Raw genomic sequence first — 13,900 nt, 5'->3', positions numbered from 1 at the left:
TGTCCTGCATGTAAAAGACTGAGCAGGAGAGAGTCTCGTGGGGTGGATCCTGAGCAGTGGGACGGAAGTGGATGGGCATATACTGCTGAAGGGCACTTTGATTGACAGAGTTGTCTTCCACATTGGATCCAAATAACGTCAACACATCTCAGGGAATGTTGAGGCAGGGAGAGTTTCATGATAGACTTTTCTTGGGAAAGAGATATTGAGACCAAATAAAACTCCTAAAATAATTACTTATATATGTAATTTTCAAGCTGGTTTTTTTAGGGAAAGGTTTATAGAAAGCACTACATCAAATGATTTTTTTTTTTTTTTTCAACAGAATTGCTGTTTTTGTGTAAACCTTAGGCATAGGTGTGTGGAAGGCCAAAGCATAAAAGGAGATTCAACTGGCAAGGAAAACTTTAAAAAAACCCCAAACCTAGAGTGACAGAAGTATTTAGAGGAAGATGAAGTAAGAGTTGATCTGATAATCCACAGAAAAAGACAGTGACCAAAAAGGTCACCTACCCTAGGTGCTATTGCAGGTGACACAAGTGATCAAGGGCCAGAGCCCCAGCCACTAGCACAGAAGGAAGGAGGAGGGAGGATGCTGAGGAAGGACAGGTTATCCCATGCCGTCATCCAACCTGCTTTGTCTCCAGTGTGGTTTCATCAACGACCTGGATAATTATCTGGGCATCATGATTATTAAACTTGTATCTGAGAAAGGCTATAATTAAGCTGGAGGACAGAACTAGAACTTGGAGGTAGAATACAACATCAGTCAGAGGAGGGATAAATAAAAGCATGACAGTAGAGCATTCAGTGGTGTGAAAAAGATCTGGAGTTATCATGAATTAATAGTTGAATACAACAGTGTTGTGTTGTGGGGAGAGAGAAGAAAACAGACAAAACAAAACCCCCATACCTTCCAATATGGTGTTTAAGCAACAGTATATCCTGGAAGATCAATAAAACAATCCTTCAGCTCTAGTTAATGTTGGTAAAGCCGTAGGTGAAATACTGGACTCAGCTTTTGGGCTCCCTGCTTTGGTAAATTTGTGCCAATTGGACTGTGCCCAGAAGGGAGCAACAGGAAAGCCTAGGAAATATGATTTACAGAGCAGGCTTGAATAAACTGGAATTGTTTTGCCTGAAGAGAAAACTAAATGAAGGCATGTATTCTCAACTGCAGTAGGGAGAGGGAATAATCTATTCTTCTATGCCCGTGACAAATAGGATAAACAGTAGTGGGTTTACATTACATCAAAGAAGGTTGAGGATACACATTGGGGGAGATTTTGTTAGTAAATATTGTGGAGCACAGGAGTAGACAGCTTCAGAGGTTTTGTAGGACTCAGCATTACCGTTTTTAAAGGCAGATTAGACAAAACTGACAGGAGGTAGACCTTGTAAGTAGTGGATCTTGAGGTGGTGCAGAGGACAGATGATTTCCAGTTCTGTAAAAATCAAATATTACCATTGCTAGAAAGTATTCAAAACCATCTAAAACCACTGAAAGAAAACCTTTTTAAAGCTTGGATCATTTTAAACCTTCCACAAATGCAAAAATAGCCCCAAATCCCTAAGGTAAATAACTGGAATCTGTGTACATATATATATACCCACGGTGAAAAAAACTCATTTTAGGGATAGATTTGGATTACTTGCAGTTGTGTCCTTGAGCCTTTGCTGCGCTGAAATGGTCCTTCTCTGTTTGCACCTGGAGCAGAAGTACAGAATCTCCGTAATATCCACTGCTTCTTCACCACATAAGAGTGCTAAAGGTAGCTTTTAGATGGTTAGTTTTACCTTTTTACTTAATTTTGTAAGGCAAGAGAAGAGGCAGAAAGGAGAAAACATTTTACTATGTCTCTTAATTCTCTTCAGTGCTGCTTTGAGCCCTTCTTCCCCTGCCAGCAGCCCTAGTCATCCTCACGGAGCTTTGTACTGGGATTGTCATGGCAAAAGTTAACTCACAAGGGTGCACCCTCTGTGCTGTGGTGGTCATGCAATGGTAGGTATTACGGTGGTGTTGCTGTTTGCTCGGTTTCCAGGAAACTTCACGGGATGACTAAGCGGCTTGCCCTGGAGCTCCTGCATGTTATGGAGAAGAAAGTGGTTATGGGTCTGTCCTCATTCCAGTCCCCTGTAGCCAGGTCCCTCCCTAAATCTCTGTCTTGTTTCTGCAATGGTCACAAATAAATGCCTAGGGAAAAGAAAGATGAGAGCAGGCACATATATAGTGCTTCCCAAAGTGCACTCTCAGCCTCAAAGTACTTATACTATGGGGATTTTCTAAGGCGGATGCTTTTTCTGCATTCTGTAACTCATGCAGGAGGCTTGTTCCATGTACATGCCCGGTGTCCCTTAGGCCTGTATAGATTTCTTGTGTCCACAACATCCTCTTGTGGGAGTTTCCAAGGCCCATTGCCTTCTCGTGGGCTTGAACCCTTTTCTACTGTCTTTGCGTCACCCCCCCTTGCATTCGCTTGTGAGAAGCAATGATGAACAATCAATCCCTATACATTGTGTTGGGGCCACTTGTGACTTTGTAGAAATTTGCCAATTCCAACACAATCATCTCTTTCAGTCCCACCCTGACTCTAGGCCTTTCCAAGCTTTCATTAATGTCTTCTTGAGGCCAAAGTTGCACGTGAGCAAGTCACAGATTTGTACGGTGGTCGTATCATTGCTCTGTTCCCTTCCTAGCAGTTCTTGCTGTTTCATTTTTTTCTTTTTGACTTTTCCCAAGCTCATGTTTCCGGGAGCTTGATACTTGACCCAAGATCTTGCTTATGAAGTATAATCATCAGCTTAGAGCCCCATGTCTTATATTGGAGGTTTGGACAATTTTTCTCCTTGTGTGAGTTATTAGATATATACTTACAGGGAACTATCTGGAATAACTTCACATCGTTAACAAACTGTCACCTCATTGTTCACACTCGTTTCTGTTTTGCCAATATCAATACATTGAACAGCAGAGATCTGTGTGGAGCACACGTTTTTCTCAAAAGGATGGGAATTGAAATTCATCTGATTCCAAATACCTGTGTGTGTCTCTAATGGATGTGTAGACTCAATTTAAAAGTTCTTATTAATTGGGAACTTAGTGGTTGATAATTATCAGTATCTCAGTTAAAGGCTGCAGCAGAAGAATTAATAAGTTGTTGTTTTGTTTTTCAGCTATGGCAGCCATTCGAAAAAAGCTGGTTATAGTGGGTGATGGTGCCTGTGGAAAGACCTGTCTGCTGATTGTATTTAGCAAAGACCAGTTCCCTGAAGTGTATGTTCCCACCGTCTTTGAAAATTATGTAGCAGATATCGAAGTGGATGGAAAGCAGGTATGTGTACACCTCTGTAACAGTCAAAATGAACTTGCGTTTATTCAGAATAACATGGAGATCTTTATGCTTCTTTAATAAGTGGTTAGTACACATGCTTAGTGCTTATGTTGTAAATATATTTTTAAATATTAAGCATGTTCCTGTGGAAAAAGTATTGGCCTTGCTAGAACCTGCTCATATCCAATGTCTGTTTAACAACCTATTTCTAACCTTATACAAGTTGAGACTCTGCCCTACAGTTATTACAAGTAAAGTGTTGCAGTAGGTGGGAGAGGATGGAGCAATTCGAAGATGTTCCTCCATGCTGAGGATGCTGGGGTACCAGCCTTTGGAATTGGGTAGTGAAGTCCCTGCTTTGATAGGGACCTGGTACGGTGATTAACAAAGACTAGTTCCTGGAGTTTCTAGTTTTTTTCCTGTTCACTCCTGGCAGCGTGCAGGATGCTCTTTAGAACAGATGATACAGGCTTCAAAGGGATTTGATTTTTGTAGCATACATCAGCATCATCTGTCCTACTTGTCTGAAGGAACACAATTCTTAGCAGCCGAGTGTACCCACAGCTCACTGAGCTTAATTTTTAGTTTGTACTTCAGTAGATTAATCATTAAAATATTTAATTATAGTTTTAAAGATTTTGAAAATCAGTTTTCAGTCTGTGTGAATTCTGAGTCCTTCTGTTTACCAAACAAGCAAACACTCCAGACACCTGCTCCAAGAGGCAGCTTCCGGAAGGCTGCTCTCTGAGTGCCAGGTAGGATGCCTTCTGTGTTTATGTCACATGAGGCAGCGTGTGATGGGTAAAACTGTCACTTTCAGAGATGCTTCAGAAGCACACAAAGCAGAAACTTTGCACCTTGAAAGCTCAACTGTCTTCAAACCCTTTTAGGCAGCCACAGCACATGTCTGTTTTGTTACCGTAACCACACAGAGCTGACCTCAGTGCTATGGGTCCTCATATCAAGCATGTTTTTGATGCTGACAGTGCTGAGCTTCCCTGACTTGCCCCTTGCTGCGACATGTGCCTTTGCTCTGGGTTCAGGTACAGCCAGAACATCTTTTGGTCACTTCTAGTTCAGAGGCAGTGACAGATTGATTGAAACTGCTCAGTTTTGATCCTGATTTGAGCAAAAACTTTTTGAGCTGCTTTTGGTTTTTATGTTAAATTTTATTTCCTGCTGTTACAGGCATGGATTATTTGTGTATTTAGTCATGATAGGTCACACTATTTGAGTCTAAAAAGAGGTTTTCTCTCCCATTATATGAGTGGGTAAAAAAAAAAAATTACTTTTAGACTAATATTAGAATGTGTTTTCCCCCAAGGTGACAGTTTCTGCAGTTTCTATATTGTATCTTAGACTCTAAGGACTATCGTTTAAAACATGTATGATATCCATTTCTCTTTCTTATTACCTAGTCAAACTTCTCATTCCCTTCTGCCTGAATCTCTGCATCTCTAAGTGGGTTGAACAGAGTTGTGCCCTATCAGATGTATGCAGCTGGTATCTAAATAAAAATTGCATTAGCAGCTTGAGCAGTGCCTTTTTTGTTGTGGAAATGTCAGATGAATTTTTTCTAACTAGATGACATACTTTATTTAAGCACTTTGTCTTCTGAAACTTGATCACAAAAGTTTGTAGGAGAGCAGTGCTTATGACTTTTGTTTGACAGTCGCTTACATCTGTCTCCCTAGAAAAACGTTACCAGAAATGTTCAGAAGCCATGTGAAGACTAAAAGCGGTGGTATGAGATGCTTTTTTTTAGGTAGAGCAAAGGAGCTGATCTCAGTGTCACGTGAGGGATCCCTCAACAGACATCTCTGTAAAAAATATGAATGTTTGCCACAAAATTCACATTTGCAAATGCAGAGGTGGTTCTGAGAGGAGTACTTCTGACTGAAATACAGAAGAATTTTTTTGTGTACACATGCCATTAAGGCTTTGTATCTTCACAATTTCACCAGACGGTTAGTTGCTTTGCATTTTCAAGCTCACGTTTGGGTTCCAGTTCTGCCTATCTATCTTTATCTGAGCTGCTGTGGACTTCTTCTTTCCCATAATTTTTGAACATAAGAGCTTAAACAAGAAGGAACCCACTCTCTTGCAAAGGCAGATGCATTAGGGAATCTCAAGCAAGAGTGTACTGTAAGAGCTTGATTCTGATTTTTAAATTGCCTAGTTTAAACATTGGATATTCCTTTTACAGTTTTAAACAATCCTATTGGGATGTTCTCCCCTAGTTCCACTGTAGGCAGAAGTATTGAGAACATTAGCTACTTAGTAACAAGAATCTTTACACACTAATCATCTTTATTTCAAAGCAAGTTACAGGTGTAAATTTCTGCTGTGAAGTTTGGATGAATTTGTGCACAAGTGCGTGCAGTCTGGACATTTCTTGTTCACTACAGGTTCCAGCTGTAAATTAATTGAAAATGTGCATAATCCTAAAAGTATATACGTAGAGAGTTGACTTTCACTGAAACCTGGTATTTCTGGAATGCTGCTCAGAGAGATTCCCAGCCCTTTGGAGCCAATTCCCTTTGATTATTCTGTCTTGCTTTTCTGCTGGTAGCTTTTATGTCCTTTCAGAGAATTTACTCTGGTCATGGATATAAAGGAAAATCTTATAAGATGCAATAAATGGAACTTTGGATTTATGGAACGTAAAATTTCTAATAGTTCTCCTGTCAAAGTGGTTTGTCGTGTAGTCTCCTCCTTTTGCGTGGTGTTAACTGAAATATTTTATCCACTTTTCTTGGATTACTAGCTTCTGAATCAAAGCTTTCCTGGTGATCTGGCTAACTGCCTTGATCTTTCTTCTGCAGGTTGAGTTGGCTTTGTGGGATACAGCAGGACAAGAAGACTATGATCGACTTAGACCGCTTTCTTATCCAGATACTGATGTTATACTTATGTGTTTTTCAATTGATAGTCCTGATAGTTTAGGTGAGTAGATCACTAATTGAATCAGAACTGTTTCTGTGTCACTGTGTTCCCTGTGGAAATCGTGCTGTAAAACATATTTTCACATACTGTAATGATTGAGAGCATTCCTAGTTTCAAAATTCATATTGGTTTGAATGTATAGTTTTCAGACATTAAGACCTTGAAGGAACCTGTATTCTTCAACAATGCTGAGTGGCATTTTGTAAGCCTTAGCAGCACGCTGTATTTACCCAGCGCTCTGCTGCATAACTTGAGCAACACGTAGCAGGGAGGCAGCTCCTTGGCCTGGATCAGCACCCGCAAACCAGCAGCGTTGTCTGGTGGGCCGAGGCAGCATGCTGGTGTGCTCATCCCCTGGGGGGTGCTGCCTTGGTGACTCCAAGCAAGCAGGAGGGCTGCAGCTGCACCCTGCTGTGTCTGGCAGCCCTGTGAGTACATGTGGTGTCCACTGAGTGGCATGGCCTGCCTAAGGTTGGATTTTGTTTTACCTTTTTTTTTTTCTCCTTGAAAATTCCAAGTTCTTACGCACTGGAGACCGCACTAAATCCAGGAAAATCGAATAACATTTTGTGAATGGGAAAAGCTACCTTTCACTAGCTTTTTCATCCCTTCCACCACCTTTAACCCCTCCTTTTATTCAAGAGGGGTATTTTAATCAGCTTGAAACACTCTGAGTTATTGATCCCAGGTAGCTCTTTTTTTTTTTTTTTTACTCTCTGCTTGGTGGGTGAAAAACATGAGCTAGAACCACACTGGAGGGGGGCTTGCACTGAAAGCTGTACTCTGACAAGAACCTTCTGTGCAGTGACTGACTGGTACTTGTTCGTAACTGGTCAAGATTATGTCCATGCACTAGCCAGGAAAAGTGAGAGACCCCTCTGCTTTATCTGTTAGAGACGGGTGTCAAATTATTTTAACTGCTGCTCATCAATGGGATACCAGTTCTCTCTTAAATCTGTTAAACCACTGAATCATTTTGGAGTTTTCTGATGCCAGGGTGGTCACAATCACTGCAAGCTGTCCTTAGAGAGGTTTTTTACTACACGTCTGATTTATCTTACAAATGAACCCTGCCCCCCAGAGCTGTGTCTTAGGAAGAAACAAGAATGAGACAAAAAGGATCCAGGAAGGACAGAAATGCAGCTAATGGAAGGATCAGTCCTGAATGCAGCCTGCAATGGTTGAAAAATACCATTCCTGCCACAATTCACAGAAGGTTTGAGTAAATGAGCAAACCGAATATTCCTTAAGAGGCTGCAGTGGCGTTACGGTCTGACGGGGGTAGTTCTTGGTAGCTGCTCATCTTGTTTCTTGCCTTGCCTCTGAAGGGTAGCAGGTTGAATGGGCAGTTGGGTGCAAAAGTGTCTTTTAGAAAAACCACTGCCAGCTTGGTATCTGGGAAATCCTGGTCTCTCTCTTCATCACTTCCATGTGATGCTGTGTTTGGAGACATCTTTCATTGCCTTTGTCTCTCTCCAAGACAATCCAAGGTGCGGTTGGCAGCGGTGCTGCGGTTGTGCCTGGTGTGGCTTTTGACAGCGACACACAAGGTTTGAGCTGTGCTCACTTGTGCCGCCTGTGCTGCTCCCCTGGCAGCTGGAGAGCCAACTATCACCTCCCTGGAAACACCAGGGGTTATGAACCCTGGAGGCAGGAGGAGAGGGGTTTAGTAAGGTCAAGTCTGATCTCTGCTATTTTTTCCTCCCTGCTCACCAGTATCAGGGTGCCTGTGTCCCTGGGAGCAGTGGAGGGAGCAGGGAACTGCCAGGCAGCCGTTCAGGTGTGCAGCATCTGGAGGCCGGCACCCCCGGAGCACTCCAGGTGCAGCTGCAGGATTGCTGTCCTGGCTGTAGTGCAAAAACCGTCTTCAAAATGCTTGTCTATGTTCTTTCAAGCAGGAAAACAATGTCATAATAGTTAATGTCTCTTCAAAAGCTGAATGGAATTTTGTGAAGATAAAAAGGGGTTATGTAGCCTGCAGGTACATCCACTGGTGAATCTCAGATGTCTGAGCGCTTCTGAAAGCAAAGCCGAATGTTTTTGGGCTGTTCAACACTTCCTGTTGTATAGAATTTATCAAGGTTTTGCTTTCAAAAGCCCTCAGGTCTTCCATTTGCAGCTCCATTTAAAAAAAACCAAACAGTCCTGTAGGGAAGTCGTGTTAGGAGGAAAAAGTTTCTTCTATATGAGTGCAAATTCATTTGCTGCAGATAAGGGGAAATGGCAAATCTGCAAATGACTTACCCGTCTTTGTTTCTGTGTATCTGTGCATCTGTAATCAGCTTATAGAATAACATTTCTGCTGCAGTTAGTGCAAGAGTTCAGTGTGGTTGTTTGATTTTGCTTTTTAAAAGAACAAAGTGATGTAAAAACTTAGGCTTCAGGGTTGTGTCCATCTTTAGCTTCTGGAGATGAAAATGTTTCTCTTGAAGCAAAATATTCCGTAACTCTCTACTTCAGAATTCTGCACGCTGTTCTTTGAAGCGCCTTATGCTAACCCTTGTCAAGTAGCTACTGAGAGATGTAGAGAAGCCAAGAGTTTAGGTGTCCTTTAGCCTTAAAATTACCATAGACAGACTTGTATTTCTTGGTAAAACCAGAACAGGTCTATTTTCTTCCCAAACTAAGAACTAAAACCGCTCAGGCAGCAGGTAAAAGCTTTAAAACAAAACTCTCCCCAGAAGTGGATTTTAGTATAGTTATACTTCTTTTTTTTTCTTTTTTTTTTTTGTATTTCCAGAAAACATCCCAGAGAAGTGGACCCCGGAGGTGAAGCATTTCTGCCCCAACGTGCCTATCATCTTGGTAGGAAACAAGAAGGACCTGAGGAATGACGAGCACACAAGACGAGAGCTGGCCAAAATGAAGCAGGCAGGTTCCTTTCTGATAGTCTTGCAATAAATAAAGGCATTGTGTAGCGGTTGTACCAGATGATCAAATGGGCATCTGCAGCCTGCTGCCAGCTTCCCATGGGCTGCGTAATGAACGCTTATCCATGACAGCAACCAGAAAGTATATATTACCATATATTACCTTTAACTGAGTGTTTCTTTTTTCATATTTGGAGATGTAATTTTTAGAAAAAGGCGTTCTCAACAATGAAAGTGGCTGTGTTGGGTTGCTAACAGTCAGCTGCTCTCTGTGCTGGAGAGCTGGGTCCCTGAGGTAGAAAGGAATTAATTAGGAGATATGAACACAGCAAGTACAGACACTCTGGAGTTGTTCTTTATTGTGTATGTTCAGGATGTGAAAGGAAACAGTTTCATTCGTAGGTGTTCTGAGGTGATAACCACAGATGCTGTAGCTCATTCCTGAGCCTATTGCTAGGTTTCATTTTCAGGTCATATCTGAAACCCCCAGCTTGGGTATGGTGCTGCAGATAACTCTGCTCTGTCCTGGAGTGTTTGCTCCTGTTGCATAACATTTGCTTTTATACAAAGACTGAGGCATTAATTTTGGGATGTGTTCATAGGCTTTTGTTACAATTGTGGCAAAGAGTTGCATAAATGTTTCCTCTGAAATATGCAATCATTTGCTCAAGTTTCAAAGAGTCTTGTGGCCTTTAAGCTCTGAGGTGTTACAAAACCCATCCTGTCCTCAAGCATTGGCACAGTGTGCAAATGTACACCCCATCTGTGTAATCCAGGCTGAGATGCATGTTGCATCTTGAGAAAATAAGCAAATTCACTTTTAAATCTTCCTTGATTATTTAAGGGCTTGTTCTCAAGGGAGCAATTAAATATTAATTAACCAATTAATTATGTGCCTTTAATCCAGGCATTCCTTTGCCTTTGTTGGGGAGCTGGGTGGGAAAAGGGGGACAGGTGCGTGTCGGTGTGGCTTTGGATTGTTCTCAGCTGTTGCTTTTGTGCTGTTACAGGAGCCTGTCAAACCCGAAGAAGGACGAGATATGGCAAACCGCATTGGTGCATTTGGGTATATGGAGTGTTCGGCAAAGACCAAAGACGGTGTGAGGGAGGTTTTTGAAATGGCCACTAGAGCTGCTTTGCAAGCCCGGCGTGGCAAGAAAAAGTCCGGGTGCCTTCTCTTATAAAGTGTGGCCAGAGGAAGATGGCCAAAGCAGCACCCTGCACTTGAGTAATTTTGAAGTGCTGTTTATTAATCTTAGTGTATGATTACTGGCCTTTTTCATTATCTATAATTTACTTAAGAGATTTAAAAATCGAGTCATCTTGCTACCAGTATTTAGAAGCCAACCATGATTTTTATAACAATCTGCATCAAATTCATCTGTGCACCCAAGGTTAACCTCAACATTCCTCTAACAAACCTTTTCTGCACTCACAGGATATGCCAGGCGCTAATTGAAGACAATTCTCTGTCTTCTTTCTTCTCTTTAGAAAGAGAAAAAAGCTGTCAACACAGAGGATTGGTCTGTAACTACTTTATAACTAACGTCCTATTCTAATTGAGTACAACAGTTACATGGCTGTATGTGGAATCAAGTGTAGCTTCAGTGCTATCACATTTAGGAAGATCTGGTTTTCATGGCTCAGTGGTGTAAAACATTAGTTTGAAAATGTGATCACTCTGAAATGACCAAGTCCCATTCAGCTAAGGAAAAGTGAGGGTTCTGTGGTTTCATGTTAGTTACCTTTTAGTTACTGTGTAATTAGTGCCAGTTTAAATGTATGTTACCAAAAATAAATCTATTTACCCCAGCTTAGATGTAGTATTTTTTGTATAATTGGATTTCCTAATACTGTTACTTGTAACCTCTGCGTTAAGGTGTTCTGGGTTTTTTAAGAAACTGTATTTGAAAATAAAGTCCGATGGAAAGCAGCTGATCCTCTTCCCCTGTTCATTTGTAAGAGTCTGACCCATTTAAATGATTTGAGTGGTCTGCACACCCAGGAGGAGTTTTTTCCATGACGTGCCGTAGGGATGAGAAAAGACAGCCTGCTCACACTCAAAGCTTCTGAACTGTTCAGTTGCCTTAAGTTCATTGCTGGACCCAGTTTCAAAACAAACAAAAAAAGAAACTTTTTGTGTAAGTTTGGTTACCATGTAGTGATCAGACTCCTAACCTGTGAACTTCTTGCTGTTCTGCAGCCAACTAAACTCTTTCTGTATTTTCATTTTTCCAACAACTAATAGAATAAAGGCAGTTTTCTAAGCTCCCTGTATCCTGGTGTCTGTATTCCTCACTCTGGGTTTTTGGCCCAGTATCTGACAGTCTGAATCAGAAATACCATTTTTGATACAGCTGTGACAGGATTCCCTGAGCAGTTGTAAGTGCTTTCATACTTATTTTTGTTTCCCAGCAAATGATACCCATCCACTGTTTGCAGTGGTTTCCAAACGCTGCAGCGGAGCAGAGGAGGAATCCATCGCCTTGCCTGGCTCCTGTGGTGGGTGGCAAAGCTTCCCAGGGGCTCCTTTCGATACTTAAATCAGTTGAGTCGAGTTTGTTGGTCTTGAGCATGGGGATAGAGGAGGTTATGTAGGAGGGGAGTGTAGGAAGAAGGGAGGAGAAGATGGCAGTGTTGCTGCAGAAGCACGTGGTGGTAAGCAGCATGCTGGTCTGCGCTGTCACGTACCCACGTGCCACACTGGAGCACGTGTGAGATGTGCACGCTTGCCGTGCCTTTGTCATGAGGGTGTCTTCAAGTGCTGTAACAAGGGCTGGTATGGCTCGAGGTATGGGCTGTTGTGCTGCCTCCATGCTGGAGAGCAGATTGTGCTTCTCCTGGGTGAGAAACAATCTGGAGTAGCAGCGTGCAGCTCCATGGTTGAACTGGGCTGGGCAGGAGGGAGTCTGGTTGCTGACAGCAATCCATGTGAGTGAGCACCTAGCTGCTGCATTCAAGTCCCAAAAAATGCCATCACTTTTTTTTTCCTTTGTGACAATGTTCCCGATTCCTCTTCTTGCAATAAGGAAGAAACAGACCTGGCTGTGGAAATGCCCCATACCTCTGGTCCTTGTCCTCCCTCTGCAGCCACAGATGCCTCAGAGTGAAGCATCCTGCCAGCCCCGTGGTGGCACCCACCTCCCCCTTCCCTCCTTCCTCTCCTGGGTGCCTGTTCTCCCCCCACGCGGGGTGGAACAGAGCAGGTTCCCAGCTCCAGCTGTGTGGCGCACTGTGAGGATTTGGGACCGATACTATTCAATGTAATTCTCTGCTCTCTTCACAAGCTTAGTCACTCCTCTGCAGTTCCTTTTTGTTTTGGGTGATTTTTGTTATTATTGGGTGGTTTGTGGGGGGAATGACTTATAATTGAGCAAAATCGGGGCTTTTCAGTCGGCTTTGCAGAGCTGGTGGGTTGCAGTTCTCTATGGTCACAGCTACAGAGCAGCTCTTCAGCTGCTTACCTTACCTTGAGTAAGGTCTGCACGCTCTCCGGACCCAGCCCGTGGGTTGTGTATCTGCTGATGCACTTCCACCCAGAAGGGATTACTTTGTTTTCCCAGCTTTAATCTAAATGCTTGTTAACCTACAGCAACACCTCCCCATCTCCTCTGTCATGTCCACCAGCTGGTGTTGGGTTTCCAGGCCTGCCCTGCCTTTCAGCGAGTCAGTGTCTCCCATCTATGACCAGAAGCTCCAGCTCCTTCTTGATCCTTGGACCACTGGCATGAGAATGGGAGCCTGCTTAGGAGCCCATGGTTGTTAAGTTATCCGCCCTTCTCAGCCTCCTTGCCTTCAAGGGCTGGCAGCCCAGCTCCCTTTGAGTTCCGATCGCATCTGTCACCTCTGGAGGCCACCTTTTTTCCAGATGAAACTGAACTGAGGACAGAGACAACCAGACCAGACCTGGGAAATGAGAGCCCAGTGCTCCTGGAGAGCGATCCAGGAGTGTGAGAGGGGCACTGGAAAAGCCAGGAGGTGAGTGCCAGCTCCCTGGCCAGGGGAGAGCGCTCAGTGCCAGGAGCAGGGAGAAGATGGAATCAGAAGGCCAGACTGTGTTTTGCAACCTTTGCAATTATTCACCACTGTTGCTGCTAAACAGCAATCTGACCTCGTAGGACAACTGTCGCTTGTCACACATCTCTAAAGGGGTCCCTTGAACCCATCTAGTCCCTCTGGAGCTCCTGACCCTCCTCTGGATCCAAGTTCAGCCAGCTCTGCGGAGTGTATCCAGGCATGCGTGGACTCTGCAGAGTGGACCATAACCACCAACTGACTCAAGAGCAACATGAATCCTGTGCCTCTGCTTGTCCCGACAGCTGTTTCCCCGCTGCTCTAATCTCTCTCGGGCCACTTGTCATGGTTCCTGCTATTAGTGCTGCAACACACCGCAAAAACTGCGAGATGATCGGGCCAGACCCCAGCAATCTCCGCAGCCATTTTTGGTCCCAGCACGGAAGAGCCGCCATGGCGCGTACTGCCTCAGGGGCGTGGCCCCTGCGAGGGCGGGGCGGGGCTGAGAGCAGGCCACGCCCCCAAAAGGCAGTGTGAGCGATGGCGGCGAAGGCAGCGGAGGGTCCCAGCACGGAAGAGCCGCCATGGCGCGTACTGCCTCAGGGGCGTGGCCCCTGCGAGGGCGGGGCGGGGCTGAGAGCAGGCCACGCCCCCAAAAGGCAGTGTGAGCGATGGCGGCGAAGGCAGCGGAGCGTCTATGGGCGCTGTCGGCGCGGGCCCCTGGGGCTACGGAGCCCC

General features: G+C 43.9%; 2 protein-coding genes across 2 annotated transcripts in view; both read left to right on the top strand.

Annotated features, from left to right (window-relative positions):
• Positions 1–3,171: 3,171 nt before the first annotated feature.
• Positions 3,172–11,425, top strand: RHOA (ras homolog family member A). Its single transcript, XM_010086680.1, has 4 exons — positions 3,172–3,332; positions 6,158–6,278; positions 9,019–9,149; positions 10,159–11,425. The coding sequence occupies exons 1-4, from the start codon at positions 3,177–3,179 to the stop codon at positions 10,330–10,332; spliced, it is 582 nt and encodes a 193-aa protein (XP_010084982.1). The 5' UTR covers positions 3,172–3,176; the 3' UTR covers positions 10,333–11,425.
• Positions 10,350–13,900, top strand: part of LOC104471357 (glutathione peroxidase 1-like) — a 4,181-nt gene continuing 630 nt past the window's right edge. Inside the window, 2 exon segments of the mRNA XM_010086681.1 lie at positions 10,350–10,358; positions 10,451–10,476. Of these exon segments, the coding sequence (XP_010084983.1) occupies positions 10,350–10,358; positions 10,451–10,476 (35 nt within the window).

Source organism: Pterocles gutturalis, unplaced genomic scaffold (genome assembly GCF_000699245.1).
Source record: "Pterocles gutturalis isolate BGI_N339 unplaced genomic scaffold, ASM69924v1 scaffold14966, whole genome shotgun sequence".
Taxonomy (NCBI): domain Eukaryota; kingdom Metazoa; phylum Chordata; class Aves; order Pterocliformes; family Pteroclidae; genus Pterocles; species Pterocles gutturalis.
Note: the sequence above shows the minus strand (reverse complement) of the source record. Positions and strands in the feature narration are given on the sequence as shown.